Source organism: Marmota monax, unplaced genomic scaffold (assembly GCF_021218885.2).
Source record: "Marmota monax isolate L192 unplaced genomic scaffold, Marmota_monax_Labrador192_F-V1.1 WCK01_AAM20220418_F8-fsc00164, whole genome shotgun sequence".
Taxonomy (NCBI): Eukaryota; Metazoa; Chordata; class Mammalia; order Rodentia; family Sciuridae; genus Marmota; species Marmota monax.
Genome location: NW_026693313.1, coordinates 1,132,584 through 1,154,115, shown reverse-complemented (window position 1 = coordinate 1,154,115; position 21,532 = coordinate 1,132,584). Strand labels below are relative to the sequence as shown.

General features: G+C 41.3%; 1 protein-coding gene across 1 annotated transcript in view; it reads left to right on the top strand.

The window, feature by feature from the left end:
• The window catches only part of Nox3 (NADPH oxidase 3), a 53,242-nt gene extending 35,137 nt beyond the window's left edge, over window positions 1–18,105 (top strand). Inside the window, exons 11-13 of the mRNA XM_046456605.1 lie at window positions 4,451–4,597; window positions 7,924–8,048; window positions 17,979–18,105. Of these exons, the coding sequence (XP_046312561.1) occupies window positions 4,451–4,597; window positions 7,924–8,048; window positions 17,979–18,105 (399 nt within the window). The remainder of the gene's footprint in view (window positions 1–4,450; window positions 4,598–7,923; window positions 8,049–17,978) is intronic.
• The last annotated feature ends 3,427 nt before the right edge of the window (window positions 18,106–21,532 follow it).

Here is a 21,532-nt window from a genome sequence, read left to right as displayed (position 1 = left end):
CTGTCAGCGTCCTAGCTTGGGCTCTAGTGTAGATTTGTTGTCCAGAGTGGGAGACAGAGGTGTGTGTTGCCCTGCAGGAGGTGGCCCACACTGTTCCCCGCTGGCCGGCACTCTGTGGACCTATAAACACCTCCAACATGTGTTTAGCACACCCGGAGCCAGGGGTGGGTGCACTTCCCCTAGAGGAGGGCTCCTCTTTAAGAGCTAAGTCATCATGATCAATGCTGAAATTCCAATTCCAAGACTGGTGCTAGAAATAAAGTTTGGCAACTCCAATGGGGGCGGGATGGGGGGCGTTCAAATAGGAAGATGGCAAGTTCAAGGTTAGCCTTGGCAACTTAGTAAGACCCTGTGTCAAGATAAATAATAATAATAAAATAAAAATGTTGTGTCCACTGAAAACTGAAAAATAAATATTAAAAAAAAAATTTTTTAAATAACAAAAAGGGACTAGGGATGTAGCTCAAAAGAAGAGGTTCCCCAGTACCATCCAAAAAAAAAAAAAAAAAGTTTAGCTTTATCTGCTCTCAGTAATCATTAACTCTACAATTCAGGAGTGACCCAGGAGAATGCAGTTCCATGTAAGGCAAATGTCCCTCTCAACTCTATGACATAAACACACCATCCTCACTCTGTTTGCTTTTCTCAATGACGGGAGCAGCAGTCGCAGTGAACATCTTCTGAGCACTTCATTCATCCGACATTGTGCTACCTGTTTCCATGGGCCATGTCCTTGTCCTCACAATGACCTCATGAGCTCTCCTTGGTCGGTGTATGGACATCTTACACACATGGTAGCCTAGTCTCAAGTTAAATAGCCTGTCCCAGTTCCACCTCCCAGGGGTCCAGGACAGGTTATAGAACCCAAGGGCTCACGGTGTTTAAAGACTGTGTTGTATTTCATTCCTTATGGACACTTTCCTTTTTTGCAGTGGTCCTGAGCCATAAATAAATGAATAGATAAATACTTTTTTCCCCATTCATCCTCAGAAAATCAATTTTGGATCTAAAGAACTACAAGTTATATTTGCAGAGCTGTGCTCTGCCTGTGATTGCAGGTGCCTATCCAGGTTTGGGCAGGGACTTTTGACATGAAATAGCCTGAAAGATTCAACCTTTGATTGGAGAATCTATGAGCTCCACTGGCAAAGATAAATTGGTAGTTCTTCTTGTTTTCATTTTTTGATGTTGATTATCAAAAATTAGCACAGGTCCATTTCCTACCAGCTCCAGATCACTTGGAATTAGTCCACATACCTTCCTAAGGAATTCTTTAAAAGAAGCCCAGGCTTGGGAGCTACGGAACTGAGATAGAAGGAGAGAGCTCAGCTCTTTGGGTGTAGCTCACATGTGATGGATATGGGGGAGTTGGGTCAGGTCAACAGTCCATGGGAATAAGGTATCAGTGAAGGACTGTGTCAGGCCATATGCACAGAGAAGCCCTTGCAGAGTCCCAGAGGGGCCACCTAAAACACCTAGGCAAGCACTATGTCCATAGGAATGAGGGAAACTTGGGCTACCTTGAAAGTTTAGAACTTTCATTACTTCACTGAGGATGGCTTTCTGTTTAGTAGCATCTTTTAAAGGAATCTTCGTATTTTTGGTCTCTGATATCAGCGACAGAGTTCTGAAAGCCCTGCTTTACACAGTGAACTGATGTTAGGGTTAGTTTTATTTTTGGAGACTGAGGTGGGGGTGAGGGTCGGAAAGCACAGATCACAGAGTTGTAGCCCATTGTTTGGACACTTGTTCTACTATTGACCAGGTCCTTTCTAGTGGGCAAAATGCAGAGGTGGAACTCTTATGTCCCTTCACAGCAAGTGTCACCTACCATTAGAAGGATGAAAAAGAGTCAAAGCAAATACCCCTTTTCTTCTGTTCAAAGTCTCTTTTTTTTTCCCCCTCTTTTTGCCTGAAGCACTTCGTCTGGGCCTATCCATTTTTCCTTCATAAGTCTCTTGTACCAAAGCTGCCAGTGTCACCTATAAGTCAATTATGGAGGGGAAAGACACAAAGCCATTAGAAGGAAGCAAAAAGAATAAAAGGCTTGGCAAAACCTAAGAACACAGACACACAGCTGTGCCACAGAGAGCAAGCACAGAAATAATTTCTATTTGAAAAGGCAAAGATTAGAGTTTGGGTAAAGTGAAGATGTGGGAATGTTTCAAGTAAGGACCGTTGGAATGGCTTATTGTCCAGGTGTGAATGCATTTTACGTACGCCCCTTCACGGGTGGGAAATAATAGGAAGGAAATCAATGGTGTTTCGCCTGTGCCAAATGCCCCCTTCATTCTGAGGGAAGACAACTGACCAGTCAGGAAGGGGTGGGGGTGCACGGTGGAGCAGGCGTCCAATTCAGTCAACAGGTTTTCCATTTCCCCTGAGAGCAAAGCAAGTTAAAGTAGGGGCAAAGGTACTCAAGAATAGTTTAGATGTACTGTCTCATGGAGGGAAGATGAAGGTCGCAGATTTCATCACCAACAGGACATCAAATCAGACTCCCAAACAGCCTCCATTCTGCCCCCACTGCTTCCCATAGTCCCCAGTCTGCTCTCAACACAGCAGCCAGGGAGACCCTTCCACAGGCCGGGGATGGTGGCATTCCTCTGCCAGGCCCTGCAAGTCAACATGGCCCCAGAACCATAGAACAGCCCCTGTTCTCTCTCCTCCCCTGCTGCTTGCCCTCCACTGCAGCCCCCTGGCTCTTCCTTGAGAGGTCTCAGGGCCTCTACACTTCTGCCCCACCATCCTCAGATCCCCCATTTGACTCCCTTACCTCCTCAGATCTTTGCTCAAAGCCCCCTTCCAGCGAGACCTCCCTTGGCCATTGGGCTTGATGTCACAACCCTTCCTGGTCTTCCTGTGTGTCCCCACAGCACTTATCATCATCTGGCATATTCTGTTTTGCCTATTTACCTGTCATCTTTCTTCTCCCTCTAACATGTAGACTCCCCCATGAGGTCAGGGATTTTGTGTGTCTCTCTCTTGCTCATCTTGATTGTTGCAGAACACAGAATGGCCTGGACACTAGTGAGCATTCAGTATGTATCTGTTGAGTCTGTGATCGAGTGGATGACAGACACCCCGTTAGTGGGGATTCTCAGGGCATTCACCAGAGGGAGTCATTGGCTGGGTTCTGCAGGACTGTGTATTTTAATCTCCAGGAAGTGGTGGGAGCCAGGAAGAGAGAGGCAATCCTTTTTTTTTTTTTTTCTTTTTCAGCAGGGTGCGGGAAGGAGGATCCTTTGTGTTTAGGGACTGAGGAATCATTTGTCCTGGGATTAATATTTTAAGTGCCTTCTGAGCAGGAGCTGCCCAACAAACATGTCTCTAATTCTGGAGTGGAAGGGTCTTACTCTGCCAGCATTTGCTCTTCCTATTAATATTGTAGATTTCTGTAAAAATCTGAAGAGGATTGATGAGATGTCTAGCCTTGTACACATTCCGCAATTTCCTTTTCCTCTTGTATTTGATCTATTAGTTAAATCTCATCTATAAATCTGATGGCATGATTGTGAGCTTGCAGGCAGGCTGGCACAGAGGGAGAACACTGGCCTTTGGAGACACACCTGGCAGTGCCTGGGGTCAAGTCCAGCCCCACAGATGTTGTTAAGGCCTGGAGATACCTCCTGGGATATCTCTTGGTGCAGGAAAGAGTAGTATCAGCAGTGGGTAGGAGTATGAGGAAAATGCAGAGAATTAACAGATTTTTCTCCCATGGTTTCTTCTAGATGCATTTTTCTGAAACTCACAGCCCCAAAACTAAGCCTTTGTTTTAGAAAACTCTCCTTGTCACTTGCCATTTGCTCAATCCAGTGAGCTGTTGATTTTTTTTTTTTTAAAAGTCATCTCCCTGGACATAATTTCACTACAGCAGTTGACACACGGGCACAGCCCCCACGCACCAGCCTTTCTGGACACTGATATGTCTCACTGAGCAGAGATTTCTGGCCTGTGTGGCTTGATTCCACAATTACCATAATCTCCATTCTCCAGAGGCCTCGGCTGGTGAAGTGGATTAGTGCCCAAGCCTTCGGGGTCTCTGGAGAAGAGAGTTGAAATCCCTAGCTTAGGTCATAAGTAAAGATGAAGGGGGTTGGTCTAACGGCTTATCCCCTTTGGGGAGCAGTGAAAGGCACAGCTAGTTATGATTATTAATCTTGTTCAGAAGAAACACAGCCAGAAATGTGGTGAGTTGATCCTCATCCAGAGGAACTGGCACAGCCCACGGGCTCCTGACTCTGAATTCACTCTGGGCCTTTTCAAACACAATGTGAATTTTTTCAAAAGAAATCACAGTGTGACAGTTTGTTCACTGGCAAAGAAAAGCATGTTATTTTTTCAGAAGTGCCCATTTGGGCTCAAATAATTTAATGGAGATAAAGTAGTCTGTGATTATCAGCACATTATGAAAAAAGAGATGGCTCAGTTCTGCCTTCTCTCCTGACAGGTGTATTTCTACTGGATTTGCCGGGATGCAAGGGCATTTGAATGGTTTGCTGATCTCTTACTCTCACTGGAAACACGGATGAGCGAGCAGGGGAGAGCTCACTTTCTGAGTTATCATATATTTCTTACTGGCTGGGATGAAAATCAGGTATCGATAAGATTTTGAGAATGAGCATCATTACCTGGCTTGCTTAACACAAAAGGAACAGTTTCAGTCATGAGCTATCTAGTTATCTGGCAGCATGAAAGAATTATCTTTATGTTCCTAAAAAGGAAAGGAGAGTAAAATAAAACCAGATTAAAAAGAACTATAAATCGTAGCAATAAAAGGACCTATAGTTATCTTACCGTGGAATAGAAAAGAAGATAAACAGGTTGGACAGCAGAGGACAATCCAGATTGGAAATCCCAAAGAAGTTTGCATTTGTCACTTTAAGAGTGACATCAAGCAAATATTGATTGGTTATATCATCTGTTGAGTTCATAATTGATTTTAATTCCATTCTTTGAGCTGTTCAGAATTAAACAGAAAAGATTCCCAGGTATTTATATTGAACCTTTTTCATTGAAAAGTGTCTGAGTAACTACAGAAAATAATAAGGGATGCATGGTTTGTCTGGAGATTTCTTTTCTTTAAGGTGTTCTTAGAAACTGTGGGTGTATGTATGTGTCTGTTTACCTGAGATGAAGATGATCTTTGCTTAGGCAGATGTTCTGCAATCCATGGTATTAATGAAATACTGAGTCTGAGTTTACCGAAAATAATGTATATTAAAACATGGACCACAGTAATAGGTCAATGTTATAATATTGAATGATGACAAGTACATGTGAATCCAGTTCAACTCCTCAAATATTAGAGTTTACAATAAAGTGATTACTAGGCTATAAAATATATATTCTAATCAGCATCTCAGTTGCAACTATCCAACTACCTCCAAGGAAGTGAGTCTGAGCCAATGAGTTTTGATTAATCACTAAATTTATAAATCAATGTTCTGTGTGTGTCAGTACAAGCATGCACACACACACACACACACACAAACACACACACACTTGTAGAACATTGCTATAATTTGGCTTTGTCCTTCTGCAAATGAATAGACTTTCCTTGGATTTCAGTAGCTTTATGAATTTTTATGGTCTTATTTACAGTCCTTCTTAAATATTTAATCCTCTGGGATAATTTGAAATGTGAGTTTCTTGGAAACTAAAATTAAAACATCTTAATGAATTATATAGTGTTAATTATGTTTTCTAAACAAACATTTCCCTTATTCAAGTGGGGTCTTTGACTGATGATCCATTTGGTGAAGTATAGAGACAGCTTTTGACTTTTCTTTTCCAAAACTATGCCTTATCTTCTACTTCTAAAGAAAATTGATCCCCAGTGTCTGCTTAGACAGCTCCTGTCTTTTGGGAGTTATGAGACTTGGGTTCTCCCAGCTGAGATCTGAAGTCAATTTGGTGCCAATGCAACCCTGCACTCTCCTTCCCATCTCTGCCACTTCCAAGAGTAGAATAGAGTATGTATTTTTTCCTAAATAAAAGTAAATTAAAATAGATATTTTCTTAAATTTTTCCCATGACATGTTGGACATCCTTTAGACTCCCAAGTTTCAGGCAAGAAATCACTAATCTCAACATTTAAGGAAAAAATAATTGGTGCATTCTGTCAGTAAATCAAGCATCAAGAGGCTGTTATAGAAATAGCCAATTGTTAGACTGAATTCAACAACCTCAAAGTGGCAAAATGACAAGAACAGAAGGGACAGATGGAAGAAGTATTATGAAGGGCAAATCAAAAGAGTTTGGAGATTAATTGAACATTGGGCTGAGAAATATGGAACAAATATAATTCCAAATGTTTGAACATCAGTGATTGGCGGCACTACAAAGAGAAGTAAGTAAGGCCTTCACGAAATAATGTCCAAACTTCTTAGCAAGTGCTGAAGGCCCTTCCCAACCTGACCTAGATCCATCAAGCCCCATCCGTTTCCTCTGGTGCCAGGGCTGCAGAACATGTGGCTGCACATCCTGCCACTGATGTTTCAAAACAACCATGTTTTTGTTCTTAATGGTCCCCCTCCCTGACAGGTCACTCAGAAACCTCTGCCATTTTCTTCCCCATTCTCTGTTTGCCTGGAATGCTAATCCCAAACTCTTCTCCATTAGTGGTCTTGCTACCTGGAGTCAAACTTGCTTGATGGAAACCTCCTGTAGCTTGGAGTTCTGAAATTCCAGTTTGCCATTATCTGCTGGCCTGTTGGGGCCACTTCCGTTATTCCCAGCAGAACCTCGATGGCCCAGGTCTCTTTCTCAGACAAGGAAAAAGGCCGTGCAGTGGGAACTTGGGCATGAGTTGTCTGTTACCCAGACTTTCAGGATTAGGAAGAGTCAGAAGGTGAAGCCAATCAAGCACCAAAGTGTAGACAAGTGAGCACAAAGGTTTGTGATGGGTCTAAGGGTAGTGCAGGTCACACACCCATGAGGAAAGGACGGGGTAGCTACCAGAATTCAGCAGGAGCTAAAACAATGACAGCCACTGAAAACACTCTCACGAGGGAACCATACACCTCAATCGCTTGCTTATTCATTGGCTGACATGATGCAGTAGTGGATTCGCTGAATTTGAAGGCAAGTGCTTGGGCACAGAGCTCCCACCATGCCCCTTGCTGTGCTCTGGCCTCCATGTCCTATCTGCCAGCCTCAACAGCCTCCCAGTATTTGAAGGCTCTCAGTATAAGATCAGCTTTCCCTATTCATAGGTTCCACACCTGTAAGTGCAGATTTCAACCTAGTAGATACTATATATAAGTAATCAAGAGATGATGCAAAGAATACTAGAGAATCTGCATAGGTTATATGCAAATACTGTGCCATTTTCTATAAAGGGTTTCATCATCCTCAGTCTTTGGTATCTGCAGGGAAGGGGCAGTCCTGGAACCAGTCCCCCAAGGATTTCAAGGAACGACTGTACATCAAACTGTTTCAACCCAGTAGGCAGATCTGACCGTGAGACCCATCTTCTTCCTGGACATTTCATGGCACGTTAATCTGGCAATGCCCTTCTCAAATCCTCAGGATTTAATATGAAGCAAAAAGGGACAGCAGGTGGAGATTAATTTTTAAGAAGTCTGGCAGAAAAAAAAGGGAAATCATTTAGTGTTGCTTTCCCTTAGCTACATTTGCTGTATGGCTCTCATCCTTTCAAAGAAAAATATCCTTCTTAGGCTAATATTATTGCATACCTACTATGTACCGTTTCAGTAGGTTCAATGCAAAGATACATGAAATATGATACCTGTCCTAAAAGGCAACATCAATGGTATCTGCTAATAATGATAAGCATTTCCAGTCCTGTAAAAAAGGCTTTTTGTATCAAATCTACACATGAGCTTAATGATCCTTTATTTATAGGAGGCTCCTACTTTTTGTTCTAAATGTCATCTGACACCACAATTCTTATTTTAGGCTATTCACATAGCTTTACATTGGGATGAGAACACCGATGTGATTACAGGCTTAAAGCAGAAAACCTTCTACGGGAGACCCAACTGGAACAACGAGTTCAAGCAGATAGCCTACAACCACCCCAGGTGAGTAAGGCGAGCTCTCTTTCCTCTGCCTGCTGGGAGCCTCCCCGGAGAAATGCAAGTTACTGCTGACTCGGGAAGTGAATCTGAAGTCGGTACTGCACATCTCCTTTAGAGAACCACAAACTTCTGCTTAACTGGCTTACAGCCTCTGACAATTATTGATTATGTTGAGAATTTTCACACTTAACCTCAATTTAAAGATGATATTTCTTAAACAACATATGCCTTCAAGAAAACTTTGGTGAGCACAGTTACCTCTAATTACCCAACTGGAGAATTCACTTATGTCCAACCGTACAGCGTATCTAGCATGTCTAGCAAAAGCAGAGAGAACATGTTCTAAGACTGAGCAGGGAGTTAAGGTAGTGGTTAAGGACTCAGGAACTGGAGCCCAAGCACTTAAGTGTGGAGTGAATGAATGAATGTAAGGTGCCTAAAATAATGCTCACTACACAGTGCTCCATGAGCTTAGCTGCCACTGCTGATATTACTATTATTGTTTCAAGGATTAATGTTATTATTATCATTATATAATAAATTTTAATGTAAAGAAGAAAGAGCACTTGCTCTGGAGTGAAACCTATATTTCCTGGTTCTAGAAGTTTCTAGGTAGGTGAGCTTGGACAAGCCAGCTTGGTTGAGGTTTTGTGCCCCACTGTAAAATATAGATGATAATATTCATGGTGTTGTCTTCATATTTTTAAAATTATACAGTATGTTAAGAAGTTAAGTATAAAGCAGTAACACAATCAGTGATCATTGCTCTTCTAACTCCCTAAGTGAACCCTCATCATCTATGGCTCTTGAACGTCAGTAGATTCTAATATTGTCATCAAGGCAGAACATTTTCTCTATCTGAGGCAAAACTGAAGGAAGTGAGGGAGTGTAACAAGTGGGCATCTGGGAACAAGCAAAGTCCCGAGGCAGGAGACGCCATGATCCAGGAGGCCAGTAGTTTGGGACAGAGGACATGAGAGGGAGAGTAACCGGGGGTTGCATTTAGGAGAAAGGACAGTTGCAGATCATCATAGACTTTGAATTTTATTCACAGAGGAGAAGCCTTTTAGAGGTTTGAACCCAGGAGTGACATGAGATCTCTCTGGCTGCTTTAAGGAATAGTAGGGCCTTGGACAGAAGTGGAGAGGCAGGCAGTGGGCGGTGGAGGTAGCTTGGTGGAGGCGGGGCGTGGCAGTGGAGGTGTTGAGAGGCCCTTACATCCTGGGCAGGTTGCAAAGGGAGCTGACCTGATTTGCTGATGGGTTGGATATGAGGCATGAGCCAAACCAGGATGAAGTCCCCATTTCTACCTGGATGGCACTGTAAGCGTTCTGGTTGTCAGTCAGAGGCTTTCAGGAGTTTTTTCTTTGACATGTTCAGCTGAAGATTCCTGTTACACATACTGGCGTCAAGTAGGCAGTGAGTACGCATCATGATTTCAGGGCAGGAGCTGGGTTGGAGGCCATAACACCAAATGAGATGACCAATGCAGTAGAGAGAGATCAACAAGAGTTCCAAAACCCACAACATTTGGAGGGTAGGGAAAAGCCTTCTCCTGTGCAGGTCCCAAAGTTGAATAAATCTTATTCTTATCTACCTTATTAACCATGCTACTTAGGTCTTCCATAGCCCAACCTTCTTTCTGTCCACTTTATCAGAAGTAAATTAAAACATCCTAGGGTTCTTCTGACTACATCTCTATCACCTGTGACTTCTCCGTGCAGCTTCCTTACATTTCTGCTCTCTGGTCTTCTTTCATAGGAGTTATGCTTTATTAACCTTTTTGTAGCTTCCTAGTATTTATTTCTGCTCCATAGAATTTTTTTTTTTGGTGAATATTATTTAGGTCAGTTCAGCTCCTTCTTACATTTTTATTTTTTTGCATGTAGTCTGTTTGTGCCAGAACTATCCATTTTACTCTTTATTATTTGTCACTACATTGTGAGACTTCTTTGGATCATTATTGAAGGAGCTTTGTGAAGAGAGAAGCGTGGAAGAAGTAACCAGAGGCCCTCGGGGTTCCTAGGCATACAGTTCCAGTGTCCTTCTTCTGTGTGAAGTCACTCTGACTTCAGCTGCCCCAGCTCTCCCTGAGCCCTGCTTCCTGGACAGCCTGCCTGAGAAAGCCTGCACCCAAGACAAGAGTATTCATTGAGGAGGCTCCTGAGCCCACAGCCCTGGGTAAAAAACAGGCTGAGGGAATGTCTGTGGAAATTTCCTCCTGACCTTGAGTCATCTGAGAGCAACAGATTTCCAACAAGAAAGTTAAAAACAAAAAACAACAACTTTTAGCTTCAAGGTTGGGGTGGAAGTGGACCAACTGCACAATCAATTGCAAAGTCTCACTTTTACTCCAGGGGCTCAGCCTTAGATGCCCCAGAAGAGCTGCCAACCTGTGGCAAGTGGCCTTGGAGGCTCTTTCCAGGCCCCTCATCCACGAGTCCACTTGTTCCCCTTTGCCTCTAGCCTTGGCTTTTATGGACACCTGGCCTAGACTCCAGGGCTGGAGCGCCACCTTCTCTCCAGCAGGTTTTGCCAACCCATCCTACCTTCTAGATCCTCTGAATCCAGTTCCTCTGGGCTCCTTTCTCAACACCTGTTCCTGGATCCTGGAGCCCAAGTCTCTTTGAGCCCTGAGAGTCACCACCGGTCACCTTACCCCCATCCAGTTCTTGTCCAGTGCAGAAACAAGTTAATTTCATCTACAGATTCCTTAAAATACTTAGAGGTAGAAATTAAGAGGTCCAAAGCTCATATATGATCACTAGGGTTTTGGGGTTGGGGGGTGGGTTATTCCTACTTGCACCTTTTGGTGAAAGTTTATTTTTGACCAATGTTTTGCACTCAGTTTTCAATTATCACAAAAGGAATTTTCCCACTTTGCAGGCGTTAAACAAGGATCTATATATCTTGTAAGCTCTTATAGATAGTCCGGCTCTTTATTAGGCTCCTCTCTTACTGACATCCCACAGCGCATTTGTTTATTTCTGTTACACATGAAGTCTGCAGCCCAGTGGGGAAGGCCTTTCAAACCAAACCATTTCATTATCTCTCTCCCCTCAGAAAGTGTGAGGCAGAAACACGGTGCGTCAGGAGACTGAGGGTAAGACTGGGTTTGCACAAACTCTGCCCAGAAAATTATGCTTTGCAGGGCTGAGAAGTGAGCCTGTCCAATTTTTGCAGGGAGTGAGCAGCAAAAACAGTTTTAAGCTGGGAAAACTGTGGCTGTCACTCTCCCCACTTGCCTTGTCAGGAGTGTGTTCATTTCTTTCTAGAGGCTGGAATCGAAGTGCAGAAATGTATTTGATGTCCAGTTGCATTTTTCAGCACATTAGCTTTTCAAACTCTCTCTCCCCCACGGATGACTTTGCATCTTTCAGGAGAGAAGAGGCCCCCAGGTTTGCATGTCGTTGAATCAAGCCTCTACAGCATACTTCCTAGCCCAATTTTTTTTTTTTTTTGGTACTGGGATTGAATTTCGGGGCCCTTAACCACAGCACCCCGCACACACACCTTTTTTTGTATTTTATTTAGGACAGGGTCTCACTGAGTTGTTTAGGACCTCACTAAGTTGTTGAGGCTGGCTTTGAACTTGCAATCCTCCTGCCTCAGTTTCCTGAGCCACTGGGATTACAGGTATGCTCCACCACATCCAACTAGATTTTCTTAAAATACCATATTTGGAATAGCCTAAGACTCTAGAACACAGCAACTTGTTATATAGTTTCAAACCTCAATATGACAAATATCAGACTCATGCCCACAAAGTCAGTTGTTACTTTGTCCCTGGGAGAGAGGAGTCTCCAGCAAGGAAGCTGTCCCCGCCCTTCTAGAAGACGTTCAAAATGACCTCGTTGCAATAATTTTTGTTTTCTGATGTGTAAAAGGAGATTTATGTTTAATGAAGCTTTTAATGAAGAAATCTCGGAAAGAGAATGCCAATAAAATCTAATTTTTAAACAAGAAAATCTAATATTGAAAAGTATTTCAATATCCTGGCCTTTGTCCAGATAGAAATGAAACACACAATCCAATTACTGTTCTGCACAAAGGACAAAGTCACATTAATTTTCCTCAGGATGCTTATTAAAGAGATAAACAGTATGTTTTCCCCTTATTATGTCAAGGATATGTTTGTTCCTAAGCCCACTTGGCCACTCCTGCAGACAGGCTTGTCCTGTGTTAGCTCCTATCTTTTGGCAAAGAGGGTTCAGAAGGAATTGGTAGATTTGCTAGTGGTCTCAGAAAGGTCCTTTGTTCTCGAGGGCCTTTGAAGTAGGCTCTCCACCATGTCTATTCATCAGTGCAAAGCCGAGGATTCTCAGGACTTGCTCTTGAAAAAACATTTACCTGTTCACTCAAAGCTAGAGTTGGTTCTTGTTCTGAGAAGGAGTTAAATCAAAAGAATAAAGGGAAGAGGGGCAAAAATATTTTTATAGAACATGAAAAACAGCACCAAAAATAAAGCTTGAAGGGAAGCAGATCAAAGAGAGTTGGGCAAGCTCTAAAGGAAACAGAAAATTGCAAAAATAACAGTAATAGAGAAACAAATTGATGGCATCAAAACGAATACAAATAAGGAAGAGGGGAGAGAAATTAAAAATAGATCAAAGGCTGGAAATAGAAAAAAGGAAAGCGTATCTATTGTTTTTATTTGTCATTAATATTGGTAATTATATCAGCTGAATTTGCAAAAACAAAAGAATAGCTTTAAAAGGCAATCAGCAAATAGTAAGTATATGTATAAAATAATGTCTTTTATTGCTATTACCAAACTCACATGCCTGTGATAATTGTTGTTTATTGCTTCAATTAGACAAACACAAAAAAGCACTCTAAACAAAAACAATGAAAATCATTCTCCTAATTAAAATATAGTAGGCTAATTAAATAATGCACTGACATCTATGTCTTATTAATCTATAGAAATGTGTCTTTTACCAAGGGGAAGCTAAATTTCATTGTTTTGGTCAACACCCTCAATATGTTCCCAAGCTACAGACGAGTATTCAGGAGTCAGCTGATCATTGCCAAGAAGGTAGACGGAATGAAAATAAATATAGCTTTGTCACATCAAGCTACTCCTTTGTCAAATGCACATTTTGTGTATGTGCTCAACCTTCTGAATTTCTGGATCAGCTGTTTTTAATTAATTGAATATGAGGTTTTTCCATAGGGCTTCCGCGTTTGATCTTACGCTTCAGATAATATTTATAGTTTGCTGCTTTTGACTTATCTGCTAATAACTTGGCCGTGCCTCCTAGGTGTAAACTTTATGTAATTAATTATCATAACAACTTTAAAGCTCTGGCCACTTTTGGAAACTTCAGAAGTGTTTCTTTTATCTTGACGGGAAGAATAAGCTTATGACATCCCTTTTTAAAGCAGTTCGACCCAACCCAACAATGAAAAGAGGTGTCAACTTGCCACATGATTGGGGGCTTCGGATCCATATTGCATGAATGTATTTTAGACCACCCATTGTTTTCAGAAATGTAAAAATACCTTTATACTAAATGGAGTAAATGTGTCCATCTGGAACCACATTTGCTTGTGTGCACACCCTTCAATTCTCATTTGTACGTGCATATGTGCAAAATGTTTTTCAATGATATTTTTAAGACATTAGCATTCAGAGGCTAGCACACAAGGTCTTTTATCTAACAGGATATCTTAAACATTCATTATATGACTAAAATATTCAGAACACTCAAAGAAGTAGACTTACATGAAAATCCAACACATGATAAATTATAGCTTTGTGAGAAAAATAAAGCCACTGTAAACTGAGGATGCGAATATTGTCAGCATATTTAAATAGTACCTTCCCACCAGAGGGCATCTGCCTCTCTGGTTAGAACCAAGTGAAAATACAATAAAAATTACTAGAATTACTCTACGTGTGGTTGGGGGGATTAGGGAGGAGAGTAAGAAAGTAGAAGGTGGTTTCTTTATTGCTTTGCAAAGCTGCTTTGATGATGTTATCTATCAAATTATGAGCTGTGGCAGCAGGTTATTTATGCATGCAGTGTATATATTTTAGTGCTTTGTTGGGGTAGAGGAGGAGAATAGGATTGGGGGGAAATGGCTCTACCAGTTTCAGAAATCCAAAGCTTCCAAGTTAGCTGCTTTTATTTTTCTCCCTTATGAGATCCTCAGTCCCTCAAGGGCAGCAGTTTTATCCATACACCTCAGAGCCTGGCAGTAGCCAGCATGAGCAAGAGGAGTGATGGGGAGATGGAGGAGAAAGCTAGGACCAGAGTCCTAGCCGGACGGCTCGACCTGCCAAAGAAGATGAAGCTGGTGGGAAGTGGGCAGAAGAGTCACACCAGAGCACTGTTAGGTGGGTCTGCAGCAAGTAACGAACAGCCCAGTAATTAACACACAGAGGAAAGTCATGCAGCCAGCAGCTACAACGGACTGGAAGATAGGTTTAAAAAAAAAAAAAAAGCTGGCCAGCACAATTATCATCTGTGCTTATGAAAAAGAAGGTGTTGTATAAACTATAATTATGTGATAAATCATTTGGAGGGTTTTCTAATGAAAAACACTCACTAGGAAAGATTAACCAGAAGTTGTGTCCATTGTGTGAAACAGGGTCTATAGCTCTCGGTGCCTTCTTTCTAAGTCTCCATAAATCCACGGGAACCTTCTGTTTATCGATTTTATTTGCAGAATGCACTCAGGGTATAAAGTAATTTGATTTTTTTTAAATGGGGTTTAGGGTCTGCCCCTACAGGGTTATAACTTACCAAGCATAAAAGCCAACACATAAAAACAAATACACAATTTAAAGAGAGAAGAGCTCACGGCAGCAGAACCTGGGAATCCAGCAAGGTGGTGGGATTACTCCCAGGCGCACCCACACTCCCATATATCTGCTGGCTGAAATCTCCTGGCGGGTGATATTTTGGATGCCTTTCATGCATGGTATCGCTGCCCTGTTTTGAAAAATACACCAGCCCCACAGAGAAGAGCACAGTAGTTATTTAGCAAATATAGAAGGAGAAAGGAGGATTTTCCTTACTGTTTATCAGAGCTAAAAATAATGCTGTGAATGTTAACCATCTTTGCAGCCCATGTGAAATGTGTCCTTTTCTCATCAAAGTCAGCAGCCCAGACTGATCAATGCCATTAACATTGTCCCTGATCCAGCTCCTCTCGCCTGTGCAAACTCCACGGCTTGCAGCTGTAAACCCGAGAATAAATAGTGTCTCGTGGTTTTATACTTCTTTTGCAGAGAATCTTTTTTTTTTAATTCTAAGCAATTGTGGGTAATTAAATTTTATAGAAGAATTTTTTTTCTTTACCAACCCCATTAGGGTTCCTTTGCATTTGTCCATTGCCTCATAAAAGAAAAATAAAAAAATTAAAACTGCCGCGTCTACGCCTTAACCGCTTTTCACGGAATCTCGGCCCCGTGGTTCACGGTAGGCATTCGTGACAAGAAATCTTCATACTTGGAATTGTAAATGCCAAGAGGGCAACAGCAGGCAGGCAACAGAATGCCTTGCTTGGGGACAGTGATGTGCAGCCAGCTGGTGAAGGGCTGACCTTTTGGTCAAAGCAAAGATAGATAATGAATGGCCTTTGTAAGACTTTTTGGCAATCGCATAACCATGACAGTTATGGACCCTGAGTACAGAAAAGTATGCACTTAGCTGTGCAGTGTAATAGCCATCACTTCAAAGGGGCAGGGGAGCTGTGAACCGCTGGGGACACCAGTGGTACACCTGGCAGCCAGCAATCAGAAGCCTTTGAAATGGAGTTTTAAAGGCAGAGCATCAAAGAGCACCATTGGCTCCTGCAAACAGTGACTGTGGCTGTAAACGAAAGGACATCTTAGCCTGTTGGGAGCGGGCCAGTGGGCAATCTCTTTGGTGACATCTACACTAATGGAAAAATATCACCACCCATAACAGCATCTTTGAAAAATGGATGCAAGGGTCCCTCTGGGCATCAGACACAAAGCAGAGCTGTGACTTCTCATTGGAAAGGGTTTTACCTGACTCATGCATCACTCAAAATGTTTCATTCCAGAGCTCAAAAGACATAGTGCTGATTCAAGTAAGTCTATCATCGCCTCCGAGTTAATACCTCCCTCCCTCCCTCCCTCTCCTGTTCAGCTACGTGGAGTAGGCAGAGTCCTGCAGACACAGTGTGTCATAATGACGAAGATAAGCTAAGAGTCACTGAGAAATCACCACATGCCACACTTGAGGCCAAAAGCTGGACCTGCAGCGGCCAACCTGGTCTTCACAGCGATGCTACGAGAGCAGAAGAGATTCCAGGAGCTGGAAACTAGATTTATGCTCCTCAATTTACAGATGAGGTGATGGGGGCTTTGAGAAGATAATTAATATGCCCAAAGTCACCCAGCAGCCAAGTGGTGGAACCAACAGCACCCTGACCCTGTCCTTTCGCTCTGCAACCCCCTGTAAATTGCTTCATTAAGTCATATTTTTCAGGCTAGGAAATATTTTCTGAAAAATTACTTTGTCAAATTTAGCTGTGGGGAATGATATCTTTGAGAGTCGTACTTACACATTTTAAACATATTGTCATTTACAAATGAAGCCATTTGATAAGTTCTTTTGAAGCTAGTCTAAAATATCATTAAACCATCGACTTCCACCATGGTTATTACAGTTCTGGAACACATAATTAAAAGGTGGCTCTGATATGGCAGAGAACCCTGCTTCTGTGTCAGCTAAGATGAACTAGGCTATGTAGGCATTCCCCAACAAAAGCCAGATCTGAAGGAATACGACCGGACAGTGCACTGGTCCTGGGTCTGAAGAATGTTCCTAAGACAGTTCCTCAAAGGGAGCTCCCAGGACATTGTGTGTCAATATTACCCAGGCTCCATGTTAACCATGCATTCCTTGGAGCCAAGGAATCTGCATTCTAACCATCTTCCTAGATGACTTGAAGCATGGTAAAGTTGGAGAATTTTTGATCTGGACTAGAGTAACTAATTTGGCTCATGCCAAAGACTGGAAAAATGCTACAGGGCATAATAATATTCAAAACAAGGGAAAAAAAGACATCATCTCTGTAACTCCCTCTAGACCCACAAACATCACAACTTCCAGAGACAAGCTGAAGGCTGGCACTGTGATGTCACAAGGGATTTGAGCCGCCCTGGAATAGTCACCATATGTAAAAATATCTCCTCAGCCATGTTATCCAAGATGTCATAATTGTAGAGGACTGCGTTTGTTGACCACATTTTCAGCAATGTCTTTTTTCCTTCCATCTCTTTGTTTTGGACTTCTTGGAAAATTAAAGTAATTCCAACAGAAGAAATAAATCAAGTTGCTATTACTTCTGTATAAATTTTATTATCTATAAAAAAGGCAGGGTTGAGCAGAATGTTAGTACTAACTCATCCTTTTAAAACCATTTTGGATGCATTATCTCATTTTGCTTTCCATAAAACATATAATGTAAATAAAACATATCATGTAATTATTGTCTTGGTTTTATATCTATGGAAAATAACATCTCAGGTCTTGCCCAAGAGCATAGAGATCATAATCAACTTGACCTTTTTCTTCAACAAAGATGTGTTGACTGTCTTATATGCTGGGCACTGTCCTGAGGGCTGGAATCACACCAGATCGGGTTTCTGGTCTCAGGAAGCTTATATTCTAGCCATGGATCCAAGAAGATGCTAATCAAGGTCACCTGATCAAAAATCCAGGTGACACCCTCTCTCTCTCAAAACCTCCTGCACAGCCATCTGGGTGAACCCCTGAATCTGGGAGGGAGCAAGGTGCTGAAAATAGGAAGAGGGAATCTAAGGAAAAAGGAGGTGGATGGATGCAGGTCAGTAAATGAATAAGCAGCCTACATCCACAGCCCCTCCGAGCTCTGCAATTGTCTTGGCCTTGCCCTGGGTAACACTGCTCCCTTTTCCTACCCCTCCAGCAGCAGCATCGGTGTGTTCTTCTGTGGACCCAAAGCCCTGTCAAAAACCCTTCAAAGGATGTGCTGCCTGTATTCATCAGCTGACCCCAGAGGTGTTCATTTTTTTTACAACAAGGAAAGCTTCTAGATGTTGGAGGTAAAATCTACACATTGTGCAAGTGCTGTGATCATCTAGGTCAGGGTCCCAAATAGCCAGGCTTTGTGGAAACTACCGTCTCAATCTCAGCTACTCAGTTCTGCCATGGTTAGGGGCCCAAGGAGCCACCAACAAGAACACCAAGGGATGGGTGTGGTTGTGTTCCAGTACAACTTTATTCACGGACACCGAAGGTGAATTTTACGTAATTTTCTTTTGTTACAAAATTTTTATTTTCAACTACTTGCAAATGTAAAAGTCATAGTTAGCTAATGGATCATCCAAAAATCAGGTGGTTGAGGGCTGGGGATGTGGCTCAAGCAGTAGCGCGCTCGCCTGGCATGCGTGCGGCCCGGGTTTGATCCTCAGCACCACATACAAACAAAAATCAGGTGGTGGGTCCAACTTGGTCTGTGGAATATAGCTTACCCTATGACTCAGGTCATCTTTCTCAGACTCGATGTCACACTTAACATTATATCCAGTCTGGAGACACGTTGCTACTTGGCCTGAACCTCCTTTAGAAACCATTTCAAAGTTACTTTACCCTGATGACTGACATCTGCGTTTAGGTCCAAATCCGCTCTTTTCAGATTTGAAATTAAGCATCTTTGTGCTCTTTTTCATCCTGTGAGGACCAGAGAAGTCACCAATGGGGGTTATCTTCTACAAAACCGTGTACGTGAAAATGATAACGAAGCTATTCCCTGGCTATCCCTTATCTAATCCAAACAACTCTAAATTTTTAGCCTTTCAGCCCAGGATGTACATTCTAGCCCTTCAATTCTTCTCATTGCTCTTCTTCAAAATCACTTACATCCACTCTAAAAGTGTGGACGAAAATGAGACATTATGTTCTAATAACTGCGTGACCAGCCCTGGGCAGAAGTGGCTTTCATGGATCTTATAGGCCACATACAGGACATTAAACTCTGTGTTTGCCTCCTCCCTCGTTCCCTTCCTCCCCTCCTCCCTTATTTCTTTCTTGTCCTCTTTTAACAAATACTTTTCATTATTATCACATTTCTGTCTACGGTGATCCTGACTCTTACATCCCAACTCAACTTCTGCCCCACAAGATAACTGGGATCTTCACTTTAATTTTAAATTCCATCTGGCCAGTTTTTCATACCATGCAGCTGTTTCACCCCCAAAGGATTCCAAGACATTCCTCACATCTTAGTTTTCTTACTTAGTTGTTGGTTAATGTTTCTGAAGTTTTCCTTCTAATATTTCAAGATTGTTCTGAAGTTTAGACCCAGAGACCAAAAACAGTATGTAGCTTAGTAGTACCTACAGGTTTAATTAGTAACATCTCAAATCTTTTGTTTAGGTTTACAACCAAGTTATTGCCTTCAAAGAAATCCACCAGGAATTCCTGTGAGCACCTGTTAATGTCAGCATCCAGTTGGAAACTGGTTAATGGTAGCTAGCCACTGAGAACACTACACCAAGCCATATTTTCTTAGCCTATGAATAATATGTCATATACAACAGAAGAAAACATTTACTGAAATTAAAAGGAATTATGTTTTTCAAATGCCTATTATGTTTGTAGACTGTTATCCTGTCATAAAACAGAACTAAACTGGTCTGACATGATTTGCTTTTACAAAATCAGGCAGCCACATACACTCTTCCAAGTTTTTCTAAAAGATGACCTGATCATTTGTTTTACATTATTCTCAACATTTGATACTAATTCTATAATTTCTGAGGTATATTTTAAATTTACCCTAAAGAAAAAAAAGATGAATATATTCAATTATGTCTCTAAAATGATTTCTAGTACCCTGCATTGGAATTTCTCAGTATTTTTAAGTGTCACTTGATGCAAATCATTCAAACTCTACTAAGTTTAATATACTCAGTCATTTGTGTAATTGTTTCCGCCATTTTAGTTTGATTCAAACTTTAAACTAGAAATTTCTGTAGTCAGATCTAATGTCTAGCAGAAAAACTTATACATCAAAATTTTTTCTCTTGTTCATATCTAGTTATTACTTTTCTTCCCTTGCCTTCTTGAAAATCAAATGTACTTTTTGATCATCCAGTTTTTGTCTAATAAAATAAAATATTCTTGTCCTTAAAAATAGATTTACCTCATCTTTTGACTTCTGGAGATGCTATTCAATCTTTATGTTACTCACGTGACATACTATATAGAATCTGACCTATCCAGGAGAAAAATAATAATAGTAACCAGTAGATTTATTTAGTTTAGTAATACCCAAATAGAAAATGTAGGTTTTAAAAAGGAAATTCTCACTTCAAAATAGAAACAAAAAATGTAGCAAACCTATAAATTCACTTAACAAAAATTATGAGAGATTGTTTGACAAATGAATAAACAATTACAGAGAGACATTTTCAAGTGAGTAGAAGTAGCAGATTTCCAAATGTGAACATTAAATATACTAAGATGTTAAATTGTTCCAAATTGGTAGGCTGAAAGAAATTCTGGATTTTAAACCTCTCTCTCTCTCTCTCTCTCTCTCTCTCTCTCTCTCTCTCTCTCTCTAAATGGAAGATATTTCAAAGTTTATTTTGGAGAGGGCATAACAAAGACAAGCAAAAAATAAATTTTAAAAATGGAAAAAGAGAAGAATGGAAACAAAGGAAAGGAAAGAAAAAGAAGATGATGGTGGGGGTGAGGGGGGAAGAAGAAAGGAAGAAATTCCATGAGAAGAGTCATCTTGAAACAGAAGACCCTAGAGCAACCAGAGAGGAGAGGCTGTATCTACAAGTGACCAACAGTAACTTTGACATTGACCTTCCCAAAGCATCACCGGACACCAGGTGATAACAAAATACTATCTTCAAAGTGCTGAGGGAACGTAACTATCAGTGGAGAATTTTGGGCTCGGTGAAATTAGTATTCAAAGGTCAAGGCAAAAATCTAGATATTTCCAAACATCAAAAACCTAAAATTTACCTCCCTCTCTGAAATAACTACAAAAGGATCTATTTAAGAAAAGGAAATTCAATTAATGGAATACAATAAGCAGTGATCAGCAAAGAAATTGAAAAATCTTTTGTCAAAATCTCTAAGCATTGATGGCAAGAGAAAATGAGTGGTTACTTTAGAAGGAACATTTTTAAAAGTAGAACTAAAGTACTAGACAAGAATAATATGAGAGATGGAGGGTGGCACCGGAATTAGGGCACCCCAAGGTCCACACATTGTTCAGGAGAGTGAAAGAACTATTGATTAAGTATAGCCTTTGTTAGGTTCTGTAAGTTAATTAAAAGAGAGAACTTCAGGGTTGGGGATGTGGCTCAGTGGTTAAGTGCTTACCCGGCAAGATGGAAGCTCTAGGTTTGATCTCCATCACTGGGGGGAAAAAGATAATTTGAAATGGATTCCTTGCTCACCACCACCCCCTCTAACACAGCTTCTCTAGTCTTCAGTTTTTAT